Source organism: Penicillium lagena (genome assembly GCF_028827675.1).
Source record: "Penicillium lagena strain IBT 129212 chromosome Unknown utg000001l_segment0_segment0, whole genome shotgun sequence".
NCBI lineage: Eukaryota > Fungi > Ascomycota > Eurotiomycetes > Eurotiales > Aspergillaceae > Penicillium > Penicillium lagena.
Window position 1 is genome coordinate 1,873,616 of NW_026623222.1, and position 17,794 is coordinate 1,891,409.

At 50.9% G+C, this 17,794-nt stretch overlaps 5 protein-coding genes across 5 annotated transcripts; 2 read left to right on the forward strand and 3 right to left on the reverse strand.

The window, feature by feature from the left end:
* Positions 1-3,461: 3,461 nt before the first annotated feature.
* On the reverse strand, positions 3,462-4,613 carry N7510_000832 (40S ribosomal protein eS4; the record flags this gene model as incomplete). Its single annotated transcript, XM_056972761.1, has 5 exons — positions 3,462-3,515; positions 3,569-3,863; positions 4,003-4,287; positions 4,350-4,487; positions 4,600-4,613. 5 exons carry the CDS (start codon positions 4,611-4,613, stop codon positions 3,462-3,464), a joined length of 786 nt encoding a protein of 261 aa, XP_056837878.1.
* A 269-nt stretch (positions 4,614-4,882) lies between these two features.
* N7510_000833 (aspartate-semialdehyde dehydrogenase family protein) lies at positions 4,883-6,091 on the reverse strand (the record flags this gene model as incomplete). The annotated part of the gene is made up of 3 exons (XM_056972762.1): positions 4,883-5,688; positions 5,741-5,998; positions 6,061-6,091. The coding sequence occupies 3 exons, from the start codon at positions 6,089-6,091 to the stop codon at positions 4,883-4,885; spliced, it is 1,095 nt and encodes a 364-aa protein (XP_056837879.1).
* A 443-nt stretch (positions 6,092-6,534) lies between these two features.
* On the reverse strand, positions 6,535-8,375 carry N7510_000834 (CAZyme family AA4; the record flags this gene model as incomplete). The annotated part of the gene is made up of 4 exons (XM_056972763.1): positions 6,535-6,681; positions 6,730-6,911; positions 6,964-8,017; positions 8,076-8,375. 4 exons carry the CDS (start codon positions 8,373-8,375, stop codon positions 6,535-6,537), a joined length of 1,683 nt encoding a protein of 560 aa, XP_056837880.1.
* Positions 8,376-8,937: 562 nt separating this feature from the next.
* N7510_000835 (uncharacterized protein) lies at positions 8,938-12,497 on the forward strand (the record flags this gene model as incomplete). Its single annotated transcript, XM_056972764.1, has 7 exons — positions 8,938-9,027; positions 9,087-9,234; positions 9,287-9,381; positions 9,437-10,054; positions 10,108-10,260; positions 10,307-11,515; positions 11,568-12,497. The coding sequence occupies 7 exons, from the start codon at positions 8,938-8,940 to the stop codon at positions 12,495-12,497; spliced, it is 3,243 nt and encodes a 1,080-aa protein (XP_056837881.1).
* Positions 12,498-13,261: 764 nt separating this feature from the next.
* N7510_000836 (RNA dependent RNA polymerase) lies at positions 13,262-17,342 on the forward strand (the record flags this gene model as incomplete). The annotated part of the gene is made up of 4 exons (XM_056972765.1): positions 13,262-13,479; positions 13,573-13,729; positions 13,783-14,248; positions 14,302-17,342. The coding sequence occupies 4 exons, from the start codon at positions 13,262-13,264 to the stop codon at positions 17,340-17,342; spliced, it is 3,882 nt and encodes a 1,293-aa protein (XP_056837882.1).
* Between the last annotated feature and the right edge of the window lie 452 nt (positions 17,343-17,794).

A 17,794-nucleotide genomic window follows, 5' to 3' on the forward strand; every position in this document is an offset into this window, starting at 1 on the left:
ACTATAGACCGGGGGGAGGAAGTGTCAGGGTAGCTATGAGGTCCCACTATGTGCAGAATGTGTGGATGAGTGTTTGGAAGAAGACAAGAGCAATAGAAAAAGGAGCAAGCCCATCGGAAATTCCGGAAGGGAATGATTGGAGACTGAGAGTAGCAGAAAAGAGAGGCAAGGCCCCTTTTAGTGTAGTTGCGGCGCCACGTTGGACACATCACGAGGGGAATAGCCTTCGCCGCCAGATGGACTGGGCGCATGGAAAACGGGACAGAGCGCCAATCCTCAGTTTCCGCCCGGCACCCTGGCCAAGTCGCTGGAGAAAAGGGGGCAATGATTGCCCTCCAAATCGGGGAGGGAGCGAAAGAGAGAGCAAGGCTGCTCGGCTCCATCGTAGTAGAGAATGCCTATGGAAAGTTCGCGATTCGGCCTGGCCACTACACAATACCGGCTGGGCTGCATCCTTCTGGCCGGCTGCTAACATGACAGTTTCTACGGGTGACGGTCGACCCGTCAATCCGGAGGAGGAGCGGTCAAACAAAATAACCCTAGTTCGATCTGAAGGAATATTGGAAGCTCCGTGGCACTGCTCGGGTCTGCGCTCCGAAGAAGTCGGTCAACCCAAGCAATTCTTCGGACGTGGCTTGTTGAGAGCTTCCTGGGGAAATAGCAGGGCATGTTTAGCAGCAAGCTACAAATCTACTGGATAAGTGCCAGCTGTGAAGCCCGACCCATGTGGCTCTGCCAGATCTCTTATCCTTCAAGTAACCCCGATAGTTACAAGCCGAAGAAAGCTCATCGTTGTATCCACAGCGCCCACTCCGTTAGCGCGCTCACTAGGAACGAGTCGGGAGGAGGCGGGGGGCCGGGCGATCATGATGGAATTTAAACCTAGCCAGCGCTGATGAAGATTTATCATAGGTTGGACTGACAAAGAAATCTTGGTTTGAAAGGCTCCACGTAACAGCGGAGGGCTTATTCCTTTGGTTTCATCGGGGCCGGGGGATGCTGATCTCTTAGGAATTGGCGGTGATGGCCGGGGTAGAAGTCCGTTCATTTTGATGAACCAATTGTGATGGCAGTATCGGGAGGAAGATCTTGCGGTCTGTTAAAGCAAAGGAGATGGAAATACTGAAATCCTTGACCGCTGAAGACTAATCAAATCAGATCATGGAGAAAAAAGTCCATTATCCAACTAAACTCTATGCCTGAACTCTGACCCACAAACTCGCCGAATCGAATGGCCTATAATACGAAGCAAGAGACTACCACAGTTCTGAACCGGAGTTAATAATAATAAAAATCGCAATCCGACGGAGATCTCCAGTAGCGTAGACATACTCCATATGTCCTGTGTGTATCTAGAGATCTCCAGATCAGCCTTGCCATTAGAATATTCGAGGCAAGCTATGATATGTTCTTAATAGGACTATCTGAGGTTGGCTAGAGCGTTGGCATTATGTATATGAGCGACAATCTGAAGCGACATTTGCATAGTAAGGTGGTCTCTCAGAATGTTAACTATTATATCGACATTTGAGCTTATGTCGAAAAATGCCAGCTTCAAAATATCAGAGAGAAAAGTTGCAAGCGCCGGATCCAGGGGAATGGAAAGCCAGATCTAAACTATGATCGACGCATTCCGGGGCCTAACTATAGAATGGAAGTCATTCCAGTCTACCGGCACTGTAGTGTTCTTGGTGGGTTCATAGGAAGTCTTATACCCCCTGCCCATGAACCTCGGCTATGAAAGAGAGAGTTGAATGCAGGACTGGTAATTGCACGTTACAATGTAATTCAGATATCCAATTCGGATGAACCACTGGATATTTGACCATTGACTCGATCTGAAGATATCCCGCGAGCGCGCCTGCTGCAGAACCAGGATAAGGATACTCCATACTAGCTGCAGGGTGATGCGTCGCGCTGCCTAGCTTCTCTGCAGCCACAAGTCCCGACAGAGAGCCCGGCTTTTGCACATTTAGCCCACCCCGCCTCTCCAGCTCCTGATCAGATAATAATAAAAAATGCCCCTCGGCACTATGAACATGAAGCGGTGCAGTTGCAGGTTGCATCTCCGATTTAAGCGAAATGCACGTGCACCACAGTAGTGGCGGTACCGCTGCGTTGTGCATAGCGCCAACCCAGCAGAATGGCGCTTGGATTTTCCTGATGGGGGGCCTGGACCGTGGGACGGCCCAGCCCGGACGTGCGAGGCAGCAAGTTCGTTGATTGATCGGATCTACCCAGTAGAAAACCATCCCGTCGACCATCGGATCAATAATAACGGCAAAAAACCCCCGTCTATGTCATCTGTACGAGCAAAGCAGGGGGTGGGCGCCCAGATGAAGGGGCTCCTATTGGAACTGAATCAACTTTGGTTATCGCAGATCGGGGAGTAACTAGGCGGACAGGTCTGATTCGCGAGATCGGGGATCGAGCTCCGTGCCGCAGATATCCTTCGACCAACTCTTGCCGCGGGTTATTGGCGGTTTGCATTGCGTGCCTGAGAAGGTATTTGTGTTTTTTCCCATTCTGATATGCAGATTCGCACTTTTTTTCCCCCGCGTACGAGCTCTTCTCCTTCGCCTAGGCGTAGCGACTGCCTCGGAGGAACACGAGCCATCCCCTGCAAGAGGTGCTAATGAGCTCCCCACTTGGTCAAATCTTGTGATGGTGCATTGCATTAGTTTGGCTTCTGTGCATGCTCGTAGCAGCACAGTGTCCATGTGAGCAGCCATCGGCCGCGTAGATTGGTTGTCGGAGATAATGAGCTTCTGATCGACCGTGAGTTATTCCCCAGAGAATCGAATCTAAAGCGAACTATGTCAGTTTGCAGTTGCCTGCTCGTTTCTGAGTGAAAGGCAATAATGGGTTATATGTCGGTCTACAACCCATGTTGTATGTACTCCGCGTACTCCGTTCCGCGTAAGGTCCGGGGCGGGGAACGGGAAATAAATGGTACCGAAGTCACTGGGAAGCTGAAGGCCGGGGTCATTAATTCTGTTGGGCTTCAGCAGGCATCCGGATAGCACGAGATAGAATAAGTGTCTGGAGATTGCTTATTGGCGGAGTACAGGCGCTGCCAATGCAGAGTCAGGACTGTCCGACCTCTTACTACGCATCCTGGTTCTCGGCGAATAGGGCATGGACAGCACCATCTTCACACAAGTGAGAGCTAAGAGAACTTCAAGGGCAGAGGCAGAAGAACCAGGACCAATACGCTCATCAAATCATTCGAACAACGTTAAAATAGGTATCATATCACTCGGAAACGAGACGGTTAGCCCGTCCCAAATTGTTTGCTATGGATCGAATCTACGGAACGAAAACATCGTCCAAGCCCATCAAGCAAGACAAGACGCCGTTTCCCAGCTACTGTTTTTTGGTTTCACTTTTTTGAGGGTCATTCCCAGACTGGAAATGGCCGGCACACCTACTCCTACTACCCATACCATGTCAGAAGACATTTACTGGGCAATAGTCTGGGCACGGCGGCGGTCACGCTCCTCAGAGATGGAGAGCTATAGGGAGAGTTAGTAGCTGAATGTAGAGTGAATCAACAGTATAAACATACCTTGACACCCTTGCCCTTGGGCAGGGAGATCCAGGGCTTCTCCTGTCCGATGACGAAGACGTTGGACTCCCGGGTAGCGAAGGTGTTGTCAATGGCGTCCTTGACGTGGACGACGTTGAAACCACCATCGTGGCGCTCACGGTGAGTGACGACACCAACACGACCCATGTTACGACCACCAGTGACCATGCAGACAACACCGCTGTCGAAGCGGACGAAGTCGGAGATCTTGCCAGTGGCAATGTCAACCTTGACGGTGTCGTTGACCTTGATGGCAGGATCCGGGTAGCGGATGCTAGAAACCAAAAAATTAGTATGGCTTGTTCGGACAATTGGGGATCTCACGAAAAGTTCTGTTCGTCCTCCACGCCGATCAACCAAAGCTTGGTCCAACGACTGAATGACGCGGAACTTGTGGAGAGCATGCAACTCACGTTCGCGCATCGTGCGTAACCAAGAATGGGATCCCGCCCTTGCCAAGCTGAACGCGCTTGACCTTGCACAGCTTGAACTCAGCCTCCTCAGCCTGGATGCGGTGGACGGTGAAACGGCCCTTGGTGTCGTAGATCAGGCGGAAGTGCTCGCCAGTCTTCTCGAGGGAGATGACGTCCATGAAGCCAGCCGGGTAGGTGGTGTCGGTGCGGACCTTGCCGTCAACCTTGACCAGGCGCTGCATCATGATGGCCTTGACCTCGCGACCGTTGAGAGCGTACTTCAGACTATACAAAAAAATTCCATCAGTCTCTGGCTTCACCACAAAAAGGGTTGTCGGTCGGCGTACCGGTTGCGAATGAAGACGATCAGGGGCAGGCAGTCCCGGAGCTTGTGAGGACCGGGAGAGGCCTTGGGCGCGTAGGTCCCGGACATCTTGTCCAGGAGCCAGTGCGAGGGCGCACTAAGGCGCTTTTGGTGCTTCTTACTATCGAGGCATTTCAGTCAGTTTTGACATCCAGAATACTGAAAGCGAGGGGGAATTGGGAAAGAGGAATCAAGGGAATGACTGTGAGTGTGGGAGTATTCGAGGTACTTACGGTCCACGGCCCATTTTGACGGATTATCGACGGTTGGTGAATTGTCGAAGTGTCGTGATGCAAGAAAGAGAACCAAGAAGGAAACGGGGATTTTCGTGTGGTGCGCAGGTGACCCGGATGAGCCCTAGCCCTGTCTGAATGTGGTTAGTCTATGTTACGTAATAAAGTTTCCTGTTTGGGACATTGTAGGGCAAGTATAGAACACCAGTACGTATTTAGTAAACTCTGGGAAATCTTTGATGTAATATGTTCTTCGCTAGTAATCGACTTTTATCTACAGTGTTTAAATATATCCCTTGATGACCGCCACCTCCGCGTTGAGGATGGACGACCCAGCAGCGCCAATGACCGTGTTGTGGGACAGGGCCGCAAAGCGGATGTCAAAGTAGCCGCCCTCATTGCCTTCGCGCACTCGGCCCACGCTGACTGTGTATCCACCGGAGAGGTTACGGTCCAGACGGGGCTGGGGACGGTCAGGCTCATCAAAGACCTTGATGGCCGGCTCCGGTGCCGACGGGGCACCCAACTTCTGAGCCTCAGACTGGTACTCGCGCATGGCCTGCACGACCTGTTCTGCGCTTGGGGCCGGTCGGTTCTTGAAGCGCAACGACACAAACGCCATATGGCCGTCGGTCACACCAACACGGGTGCACGTAGCCCCGATGCGAAGACCGGACTGCTCGTCGAAGGCAGTCGCGTCGGCGTTCAACGAGCCCAGAATCTTCTGTGCTTCGTTCTCCAGCTTGTCTTCCTCGCCGCTGATAAATGGGATCACGTTGTCCATAATGTCCAGGCTGGGCACCCCGGGGTAGCCAGCACCCGAAACGGCTTGCTCGGTGAACACCTCAACTTCCTCGACGGGGCCGAATTTAGCCTGCAGGGCGGCGAAGGGGATGACGATTCCAATAACGGCACAGTTCGAGTTGCAGACCAGGAATCCTTTCTTCAGTCCGAAGTGCTTGCGCTGGTGGGGGATGAGGTCCAGGTGTTGCGGGTTCACGGTCGGGACGACAAGGGGCACGATGGGGTGCTTGCGGTAGTTCTTTGCATTTGAGAAGACAGGGATCTCCGCCTTGATAAATTCCATCTCTGCCGAGCGTAAGCACTGTACTAAAGTCTGGGGACAGGGTGAGTCACGAACCGGTGTCGCCAGCGACATCGCTGTTCAGACCCGAGAAAACCAGGTCGCAGTCCTTGAAATGCTCTGCCTTGCAGTCACGCAGGACAAGGTTGCTGAGCTTCTCGGACATGGGCATTGCCTGCTTCCATTTCACGGCATCTTTGTATTTCTTGCCGGCGGAGCGCTCAGAGGCGCCAATGGCCTCGAGTTCGAGGAACGGGTGGTCTGCGAGGAGGAGAATAAACCGCTGGCCGACGGAGCCTGTGGCGCCCAGGATACCTGTAAGTCGGCGATTAGTATATGGCATGAGATATTGGGGCGGAGCTCGGAGTGTAGCATACCGCACTTCTTCTTGGGGTATGAAGGAGCCATGGTGCTTGTACACTCTATACGCGTAAGTGCAAAGGTGGATATCTATCTTTTTCCAATTAGGACTTGATTTCCCCGGATTAAAACTGGTTCAAACAGTATGGATTGAGTCATTAGCATGCGACGAGCCCCGCAAACGGGTATAGCAGTCGCAGCTCGAGTTTTGGGGGTAAATGGAGATTCAAAACGCAATGGGCAGTATGGAAAGGCACGCTAGTAGCACCAATGGCACTTACCTGTGTGTTGGGCCCGGATGGTTAACTGGAACGAATGTGGCGATGGCTTCAAAAAGTTGCCCTGCGATATCGCTCCCAACCCCCGCGCGGACTGCGGGCTGACTCATCCACGGCAAAACATTTGGCCGAAGTGCATCAAAATGTATAGGGCGTGGATTGTATTTGTCCCACGTTTTTGTAGGCTTGAATGGTAACTATACACTGGATCTACTAATCTTCCGCATCGAAGATTTTGCCAGGATTCAACAACCAGTGCGGATCCAGAGACCGCTTGATGCTGCGCATCACATCGATCGTCCCCGGCCCCAGTTCCTTCTTCAACGATGACTTTTTGCCCAGTCCGACTCCATGCTCACCCTAAAAATCCATGTTAGTCATGTTCCTTTAAAAGTGCAGAGTACCTACCGTGCAAGATCCCTCCATATCAAGAGCCCGGTCGACCATGTCATATACCACTTTCTCAACCTTGGCTCTCTCCTCTGGTTTCTGTCGATCATACATGATGCTCGCGTGGAAATTGCCATCGCCAATATGTCCCAGAATACTGGTGAACAGTCCAAGATCGGAAAGTTCGTTCTTAGAAATTTCTACCACAATTCGTCAGCATTATATAGAGAGATCATGAAGCGAAGAGCATACCAATAATATCAGGCAGACGAGACAAGGGCACGGCCACATCGGTCGACCATACATCCGAGCCCTCCTTGCACAGAGCCAGCATGGCCCAAAGCGCTTGTTTTCTTGCCGACCATAGATCATGAGCCTCCTTCTCATCTCGAGCAAACTCGAAGGATTGGGCCTTGTTGTTTTTGGCCAGCTTAGTAGTCAGATCAACACTGTCCGCGACGCCTGCTTTCGTGCCCGAGAACTTGAAGAACAACGTGGGCGAGACCTTCCATTGCCGCCCCGTTCCACCGGCCCGGTTAATCACATCCATCTGGACATCATCCATGAGTTCCATGCATTGAACGGGGATGCCCTTCCGGATCAGCTGCATCGCCGTAGATGCCGCGTCGCGAATCGTAGGGAAAGCCACCACACCCACACGGGTCTCCTCTGGGATATTGGTGAGTTTTAGGGTCGCCTCCGTGACAATACCCAGCGTCCCTTCCGAGCCGACAAACATTCCAGTCAAATTGTACCCCGCGGAGGTCTTCCGTGGCCGGCGACGGGTTTGGATGATCTGGCCATCGGCCAACACAACCGTGAGATTGATAACCCAATCCTTCATAGTTCCATACCGCACCGCATTTGTACCACTGCAGTTTGTGCCAACCATACCGCCAACCATTGCCGACGGACCAGGGTCCACGGGGAAGAAGAGACCAGAGTCTTTGATCTTGTCATTCAGCTCCATCCACTGGATCGATGGCTGCACCACGACATCCATGTCCGCCTCGTGCATCTCTAATATCTGATTCATCATCGCAAAGTCGATGGTCATCCCGCCGTACGGCGCAGAGAAATTGGCTTCGAGACTCGATCCTCCCGAGTAGGGGATCATGGGCATCTTGTACTTGTGGCAGACCTTAGCGATCTCGGACACTTCTTCTGTCGTAGTTGGGTAGGCAATAGCGACGGGGAGACGGTCTGCGTTGATGCTGGACCACTCTGAGAAACCGTGTCGGTGCAGGTCATCCTCGTCGGTGCTGATGCTGTCTTCGCTTAGTTTGGCTCTCAGCTCGGAAACGGCCTAATTGACTGTTGTCAGTTCTAATCGTCCACCATGTAACAGAATGTTCATTTCGTACTTTTTCAAAGTCTTGCGCGGAGCCATACTGCGGTTTAGACTGCTTCTTCGCTGGTGCCTGCAAAGAGGCATAGCTGTACCCGAGCCCCGCAGCGAATGCGGAGACAAGGAGCGCCTTGCCAGGTGTCCAGAAAGGCGAAGAAGCTCCCGCTGAGGATTGTGAGCCAGACGACTTGTGTTCCTTGCTCTCCGTTGCAGCGCTGGAGCTGTTCCAGCGACTCCCACATGTCCGAAGTTGCGCAGTTCGGGAGCGGAGGGCGCGTGCGGAGAATCGCCGGGGGGCCAGGAGTGATGCACGCATGGCGGAGGATGTGACAGACAGAAACGATCGATAGATTCCTATGGCATCGCTGTCACTTGTAAGAGGAGGGGAAAGTGTCTACGCTCTTGCGACACCAGCGCTCCGATGGTGTGATGGTGTCGGATACTTGTACGTAGGCCGGCCGGAATTCGACCGATAATTTAACTAGAGCCGGACAAGGCTAGGAACAGGTTAATTCCGCGCCTCTCTTGCCCTTTTTTGACTTAGGTTCCGCCAACACAGGTGGATTGAGGACGCGGGGTTTATTGGTTCCGTGGGGGAGCGTGGGGGGCTTAAGGTCTGCCTAAAGCGGTAGTTATATACGCAACGGAGAGGTCACAACAATTTTATAGTTATTCATAGTTTGTGGTTATTATTTGACACCATATATGATGGGCATAGGTTTGCTTGTTAATCTACTCACCCAGAGAATAGTCACTTCGGAGATTCCGCGAAATGGCGTTCTAGTGACATGGCCCGTTGACAGGGCAACCAGACCTCATCCGCGACCTCACTTCGCCAACACGACAATTAATGCATCGCAATCATTTTGGAAGCTTACATGCAGCTCGGAACTATGGCCGGCGAGCTCTCCCACTTTGTGCGCAAGGTGGAGCGCCTGGTGACCGCGCCCTATGTGCCCTCGCTGCAGGTATGTGAGGCGACACCAGAGACGCGACACGGGGTAGTTCTGACAAAACAAATCTCTAGGATCTTCACGAGGCAGTCCAAAATTCTTCTCCTTCTGTGATTGATCTCTGGGCCTCTCACAAGACCTGCCAGGTGGGTCTGCTGGCTGATGTTTTGGTGGATGGCCTGTCGCGGTCGCGCGTGGCTCTGCCTCTTGTTACGGTCTTTGGTAAGATGGTTGGAGTTACTTTCATATAAATGAATGTACTAAACTGCGATAGCATCGACGCCGGTATTTCGCGATGCTTTGCTCGAGCGCCACCCGGTCGTTTTAGACACGTTCCTGGAGAAGGCAGTCGGTGAGAGCGGATCGGAGGTATGGATATGGACTTGATATTCCGACTGCAGGATCGTACACCTGACAAAATCAGTATCTCGCGGCATCCATTGCGCTGCTCTCGATCCCTCTCCCGCAGAATGTGGTCCCACCAGCTCGCCTGGGCACATTCATCAGCGACTTGATATCCACTATGGCGGACAACCCATGTGCAGACACAATAACACCGCTTTACAAGATCATGAGCGGATTACAAGGCTCCCCCAAAGTCCTAGATGACATCCCATCAGAAACAATGTCCAGTCTTCAAACAGAATTCACCAAGACCCTCCGCAATCTCGACGACCACATGGGCAATCTCTTGTGTCTCGCAACCTTCGCCCGCATCGCATCAGCCTGGCAAACAAACCACCACTCTCAACACGGACCAGAGCCGCCTTCGTGGCTGCTTAACATCAAGCACTTCTTTGGCCCTAAGCGCGGACTGAAGACTCTCGATCTAGTGGTCTTGCGCGTGATCCTTGCATCGTCGGCTAGTTGCAATAACTTGACTCCGGCTAAAGCTACCGAGAGTGTTAGGTTAGCGATCTGTATTGTTGATGTTGTGGAACCAGAGCAGAAGAGTGCTTGGGTTTCGGGGAATCGGTCGAAGATAGTGAAGTTGTGTGATAAGGTTATTAGGAATGGGATTGATCGAGAGATTCAGATCATGGTATGGTCGCTCGGTTACTTTGTCTGGCCAAGCTGACTGATAATTTATCATAGGGTGCTACATTCTTGTTGTCCCTGCTTCCTCCATCCGAGCTGCCGTCTCAGATTCACGATATAGCCCTGGAGACTTTGATTTCTACGGACAGCTCGCAGATCTTGAAGAGCATGCCTGAGTGTCTTGTTCGACGACTTGCGAGGACATTGGCAGTAAGTACATGCTGTGTCTATTTAGGTCAAATTGCTGACTTGGTAGGACTCTGGGGAAACTGTTGTTCGCGAGCTTGTAAACTACATCCTTTCCGCATTGAAACATACTGGCTCGCCAGTACAAGACGATCTATCATCCCTTAAGGTGGCGCGTTTGATTCTGTGTGGGTTGCAGGAAATGCAGTCACAGTCAGCTCTTTCGTCTATCCAGACCTTGATATCCGCCTTTGGCAAAAATTCTATAGGTGGCCTCTTCGAAAATTTTCCTGCACAATCAAACCAAACAGACTGTACCGGTTCAGGCACCTGCTCCAGTGTTCTCAACATGTCGCATGATCAGTTGGTTCTCGACTTGTTCGACCTCCACTCCGCGGCCGCTCTTGCACAGAATGGTGGTGATAGCACGATCATTAAGACCATGATGAGCTTTGTGGACCGAGTGGCTAGATCGCTGCCTGGAAGCAAGTGTGGATTCTCTATAGCGAGTCCAAAAGATTTCCGCGTCACCTTCGCAGTTCAAGATAGACATGATTTCTCAATCGACCATGGTTCAAATCGCAACTGGCGTTCTGGCATCACTGAGGTTTTGATGCAAAATGCACAAGCATCCCATGACTGCATGATAAAGAAAGTTGAAGACATCTGCAGCGACCTTGAGCAGCGATGTTACAACGTCGAAGCCCCTCTGAGGGCCATTGAAGAAGAACGAAACAGCGCCATCCACGAAGCTGAGCAACTGAAACAGCATAATGAAGAATTGGAAATTCGCTTACACGAGTCGTCAAACACTGTCTCTGCTCTTCGGCACGACCTATCCTGTCTTGAAGAACACGCTGGAAATGCCTCTGCTCGAGCCGAAGAGTTATCTGCATCTCTTGACTCCGCACGGCATGACCTCCAGGAGCAACATCAGGCCTTTGAGGAAAAAATGCGGGCAGAAATGGATAAAGCGCGCAGCAGAGAGCTGGATCTGATTGCTACGTCGACTGAGAAAGACGATCGGGTTGATGAGATTCGTGAGGAGCTGGACTCTCTGCAAGGCAAAAAGCAACAGATGCTCCAGACCTTGGATACTCTGTCACAAGAGAAGGCTTTTGCTTTGGAAGCTTCGGCTTCTCTACGGCAGGATCTTGTAAATGCCAAAGCCCTTATCGAGTCTAGCAGGCTTCTTTCTGTGCAGAAGGAAGACGAGGTGAAGCGTCTCTTGACAGACAGGGAGGATATGCTGATGGAGATGGGGGCTCTGAAAACAACTGTGAGTTTTGTTGTCTTTCGGACAGGCAATGCTTTGCTGACGCGTGGTGTAGGTGGACGAGCAAAGTGTGGAGGTTGAAAGGTTTTATTGTGCAATGCAAGAAGCCGAGGAGAAGTTGGGAGCGGAAATCGACATGCTGAAGCAGAACCACGAGGTTGAAATTTCCCAGGCTATGTCTGAGATTACCCGACACAAAGAGGAGAATCAGCGCCTGCAGGCTACCGTAGCCGATTCCGCAAAGGGAGCACAGTTGCAGAGCAAACGCATCCAGTATTTGGAGAAGAAGGTAAACCAAGCAAAGCCGTCCCTTTTTGTTGTGACTCTAACCATTCCTCTTCAGATTCAATCCCTTCGTGACGAAAGAGCTGCCAAGGCCCGAGAGTTTTCAGAGGCTCAGCAGCACATCAGTCGTTTGATGGGCGTCATGGGTTTTGCCACCAAATCCACAGAGCCCAAAGGTCACAGCAAACACCAACATGTGAAGTCTGTAACTAATACCTCCAACACAACACCCACCCAACAAGAAACTAGTCATGATGATGAGGACACACAGCTAGCTCAATCCTTTGAATCCCTGGCATCAAACCTCGGCGCCCCCAATCCGAAACGACCGAAAAGCAACCGTCGCTCAATGCATCCACCTCACTCTCAAGCTCCTCTGCCTGCTCACCAATTTACACCCAAAGAACCCAAATCAAAGAACCCCGATGCGCCAGGTCCACACCAAGCAATACGGGGACCTCTTAGGGAAGTAGACTGCAACAGTCCAACCAAGACACTAGCAGGCTATGTACTAAAACATAGCCAGCAAGATGAAGAGGATGTATCTACGGTCTATGAAGAGACACAGGTTGAAGAAGATAATCTGGAAGAACATCAGCTTCACGATCTCAGTTTAGGCATGGATCTAGAGTTTTCGAGGGACTTTGTTTTCACAAGCACTACTTTTTCTGGGTCGAATCATGAGCCCTTGGCTCCATGATGGAATGGAGTCGCTGCTACAAGAAGCCATGGTTTTCCTTCTTATTACTACTTGCTGTTTACTGTTGTTGAACCCTGTGTACTTGCGTCGCTAGTTCCATAAGACAGTGTTACGCTAGGATAATGGAAGCGTGAATAGGAGCAACAAGTCTGATGGAAAAAGACTGTAGTCTACTAACTAGTAAATAGCTCGTCCGCATCGTGACCACCGTTTTCATCGACCAACGAGCACCATACGGATGGATATGCCAAGATTGGAGAAGGATGGCAGCGCACGAATCTAGCTGATATCACAACAGCTTTTTTGTTGATATGAATACGAGAGACTTTCTAACTAGATCACTTGATGGGCTGGCCAAGAGTTAGATAACTAGAGCATCTATTCATGCACTGCGGTAGTGGTGCTCGTATATCTATATCAAACAACTAGAAGCATCTTCCTTAATCAACACTAACGAAGCCTACCAATTCATCTGTGCTAGATGGTATTACCAACCAATGCACCATTTATATTCGCTTCGTTCGCCATGAGCTGGTTCTCACGTTTACACTGTTGCATAGGCCAATAAACTTTGGTACTACGCATTATAGCGAATGAAACAGTGAATGAACCAGGGTGGCACTTATCTAAACGCTTCCCTCTCTCTGCTCCTGTTTTGTTTTCGTTCTCACCTCTCCCCCTTCTCCTCTCTTACCTCCGTCTGGTTCTTTTTATTTTTTTTTTTCATCTTTCTTCATTTGTTCACCCCCCACCGACTATCAACAATGCCGCCAAAACTGGCGGCTAAGCGATTTGACATGCCACACTTAACAGTGGCATGGCAGAGCTGGGAGTCAGTTGCCGTTGATCTTTCGAACGTCCCAAAAGAAGCGAATACTTTCGTGCTCTGGGATGCTTTCCGCCGAGAGGGGTCGATCTCATCGATTGACATTTTTGAGGATTCCCATGGCCGCCAGGGCACAAGGGGGCGGGTTCGTTTTAGGTTCGTATTCTTTTGATATTGACTTCACTTCCGCCGCACGCTACGCCTCATGGCGTGCTTGCGCCAGCGCTAACCGCGCCGGCTTTACTACAGGCCCCCGCCCAAGGTAGACTTCTGGAGCCATGGGCCGTACATGGTCAGACTGCCTAGTGGTCACATTGGGATGATCGCGCTTGCGCTCAACGTGAGGGCGCTCAACGCTTTTGTCCCCAGCCCCGTCTGCAAGGGTATCACCTACCCCGCGGAGCTGGTAAGTAGATTGTCTAGCCGCTTTGTGATATTAGACTCTGACTTCTGATCTAGGAGCTCCATGTTGCGAGGCTTGATATCGGCGTGCTGATCGGCGAGACTACTCCATCGTGGATGCGCACATTTGGTGAAGCACAGGGGCTCAGACTCCTTGTGAATCCGAGACGGCGAGACCTCCAAATCTTTTTCAAAGTCTCCATTCGGAATACACGCCCGGGTATTAAAGGGACAATCATTGTTGACGAAGTTCACGACTTCCGCATCAAGCTCGCATTCCTCCAGCTGTCTACAATCCACGAGCTTTGTGAGTCTGACACTCAACAGATCGCCTTCCTGACAATCCTCAACAGTCCTCCCATCTATCATCGGCAGCTCAAAGACTTTCGGCCCACGTTCATCGGTGAGACCAGCTGGAAGGAGGCTGACACCTGGTACCGTCAGACTGCGGTGGTGCACAATCCTTACGGTCGAACTTCTGTTCCTACAAACCTGCGGAGATCGGGGCAGTTGATTGACATTGGTAAGTCTTCGTTTAGATCCGCTTTGTTTCTTATCACTAATGACTGAAATCAGGTCGCTGGAACGTTTTCAAGATCACGTATGCCTTTGACGTTGACAAGGAAGGTCAGCTTCTTACTGCTCGTGAGATCTTGAAAGACTACAATGTCTCCATAGTGAAGGGTCACCAGTTTACTGAAAGCACTAAGCGACCTGTGTCAGTCTGGCAGTGGATTGATCACCCTGAGTCTCAGCCCACTGGGGTGTTCTCAGACATGTTGCAGGCTCTGACCGACCAAACCTACGTCCACCTTCCCTTTCCCGTGCGGTACCAGCTCGAGGTTTGTTTATCAAATAGAAATCTCAATGAGTATACCATGACTCAAGATTTCGTTGTGAAGCTGGCAAACCTCGAGGAGTCTGCAGCTAAGAGCCTCCTAGAGCATGTCGCAACACAGAAGACCACCTACTACAATCCGATGGAGATCTTCAGCCTGCGCTTCAAGGGAAAGACTGATTCGAAGATAGCTGCCTACTGCTGCTATATGCGCACTGCCAGAGTGACGCCGAGCACCATCTACTACAACACCCCCACTGTGGATATTTCAAACAGAGTGGTTCGTCACTACATTGAGCATGCGGATCGATTCCTGCGTATCCGTTTCACAGATGAGAAGACAGAAGGCCGCATCAACTCAACCGTGTTCGATAATAATGATGAAATCTTCACTCGCGTCAAGAGGACTATGTCCCAGGGCATCAAAATCGGTGATCGCCATTATGAGTTCTTGGCATTTGGCAACTCTCAATTTCGTGAACATGGGGCTTACTTCTTTGCCCCCTTATCTGACTTGACGGCAGCCACCATTCGAGCTTGGATGGGCGAGTTCCACGCCATCAGAAACATTGCCAAGTATGCTGCCAGACTCGGACAATGCTTTTCCACCACCCGACCAATTTCGGGGTGCCCTGTGACGGTTCGAAAATGTCAGGATATAGTCCGTCATGGATACAACTTCTCAGATGGAGTTGGCAAAATATCCAAGTTCCTTGCACAGATGATAATGACAGAACTGAAAATCAAAACACCATCAGGCGATCCACCTTCTGCATTTCAATTCCGTCTCGGTGGATCCAAGGGAATGCTTGCCATTTCTTCTGATGCTTTACCCCATGAAGTGCATATTCGGCCTAGTCAGTACAAATTTGATACGGGTCATGGCGGGCTTGAGATTATTCGATTTTCTCAACTCTCTACCGCAACGCTCAACCGGCAACTGATCCTGGTACTTTCGGCTCTTGGGGTTCCTGACAGTGCGTTCCATGCTAGGCAAGATGCCATGGTGGAGAGTTTCAGTAATGCCCTGAACAACGATGTTTCTACTGTTTCTTTGCTCCAGAAGTACATTGATCCCAATCAAACTACTCTCACCTTGGCACAGATGGTTTCCGATGGCTTTAAAAAGGCCCGAGACCCCTTCATTTCATCGCTTCTGGTATTGTGGAAAGCATGGCATTTGAAATCTCTTAAGGAGAAGGCCAAGATTGTCATTGATCGGGGAGCGAACCTGCTCGGCATAATGGATGAAACTGCATGTTTGAGAGGCTATTATGACAAGTCTTTGCCTGCAGAGTCTGCTCCTTACGGTGAGAAAGTGACAGCACTCCCTGAGATCTTTGTCCAGATCTGCCCACCAGATGGCGCTCCCCAGATTATCACAGGCATTTGCCTCTTGGCTCGGAACCCCTCACTTCACCCTGGTGATATTCGGCTTGTCCTAGCTGTGGACAAATCTGAACTACATGAGTTCCGTGACGTAGTTATACTACCGCAGACTGGCGACCGGGATGTTGCAAGCATGTGCTCTGGAGGGGATCTCGATGGAGATGACTACCTTGTAATCTGGGATCCGGATATGATGCCGGAGACATGGTTTACTCCACCCATGGACTACACGCGTCGCCGGGCCCCTGATCTGGACCACGACGTTACGGTTGACGAGGTCACGTCTTTCTTCGTCACTTACATGAAGCATGACTACCTTCCTATGATTGCGCATGCCCACATGGCCTGGGCTGATCAGCTCGATGACGGTGTGTGTGAAGAGAAATGCCTCCAGCTCGCTCAGCTTCACTCAGACGCAGTCGACTACAACAAGAGCGGCAGGCCTGCCCATATGACGCGCGATCTTAGTCCCCGTATGTGGCCACATTTCATGGAGAAGAGGTTCAAGCGGAAGGAGCAGATTTATCACTCGAAGAAGATCCTCGGTCAACTCTATGATAAAGTCAAGCTCGTTCAGTTCGTTCCCAGTCTCGAAATGCCCTTTGACTCTCGCATTCTGAAATGTTCCCTGGTTCCCTTCAGTGAGCAGTTCATGGAATATGCCAGAGATCTCAAAGAGGGTTACGACTCGGCCATGCGCAGGATCATGGCACAGTACGAGATCCAGACCGAATTCGAGGTTTGGTCCACCTTTGTGCTTAGCCACGGCCATGCCCACAAGGATTACAAACTCCACGAAGAGCTGGGTAGAATTGTACACACCCTTCGCAGCGGTTTCCGCCAGCAATGCTATGATAAAGTGGGAGCACGAAAGTTTGAGGCTCTTGCTCCCTTGGTGGTCGCCATGTACCGCGTCACGCAGGAGGAAATGGAGGCCACACTTGCGCCGCGCCGTCCTGAGCTACTCGTGGACATCGAACCTCTGGATGACAATCTTGATACAAGTGCAGAAACCCTACCACTTATCAGCTTTCCTTGGATTTTCTCTGACTACCTCGGAAAAATTGCCTTGGGTCGATTTGAGATACCGGATTCCGAGAAAAACACAGATAGCCGGCCTCCCATCGACGAGCCTACCATCCAAGTGGTGGACATGCTGCGTGATCTTGAGATGGACGAGAAGATTAATCCGTCTTTGGTTGAGAAGCATGTTCCGTTAGATGATGCTGGACTTGAGACCGGGAAAGACACATTCGAGGACGCGCATGAAGGTGGAGTGTCTTTGGGCAATGACTATCAAGACAGCGACGAGGTTGTGGACATTGTGGAGGAGGAGGGCGATGTCAAGTCCTGGGTGATGGACAAGCTGCGCCGTCTTGGGGGAAGTTGATTAGAATATCGACAAATGTGATGATGGGTTCTCTTTTCGTCTTGACGGCCTACCACCGAGAATTCGGTTTGGTTCGGTGTCATCTCTGGGATGTCCTGGGATGGGGAATGATTTTTTTTTTATGCCAGGGCACTGAGAAGTTTGCTATGAATATTTTCAGCAGAATCTTTTCGCCGGAGTTCATGGACATGAAGCGCAGAGTTGAAGTTTCAGCATAGCAATGGTCCTTATTTCATAGTCTGGGGAGAGGGAAAATGTATCAACCAAATTTGAATTGCGAGCTTCATTACCCTATAAACGTCGTAATGCTCCCAATGTTATTTTGTTTGTGTCCATATTGCGAACGTTTGTATCGAAGCCGGAACGAGCTCTTCCATTCCCAAAAGTCATGCGCCCGCCATCCAATATTAGTTCAAGGGGTATTACCAAGATATAATCTTCAACGCCAGCCT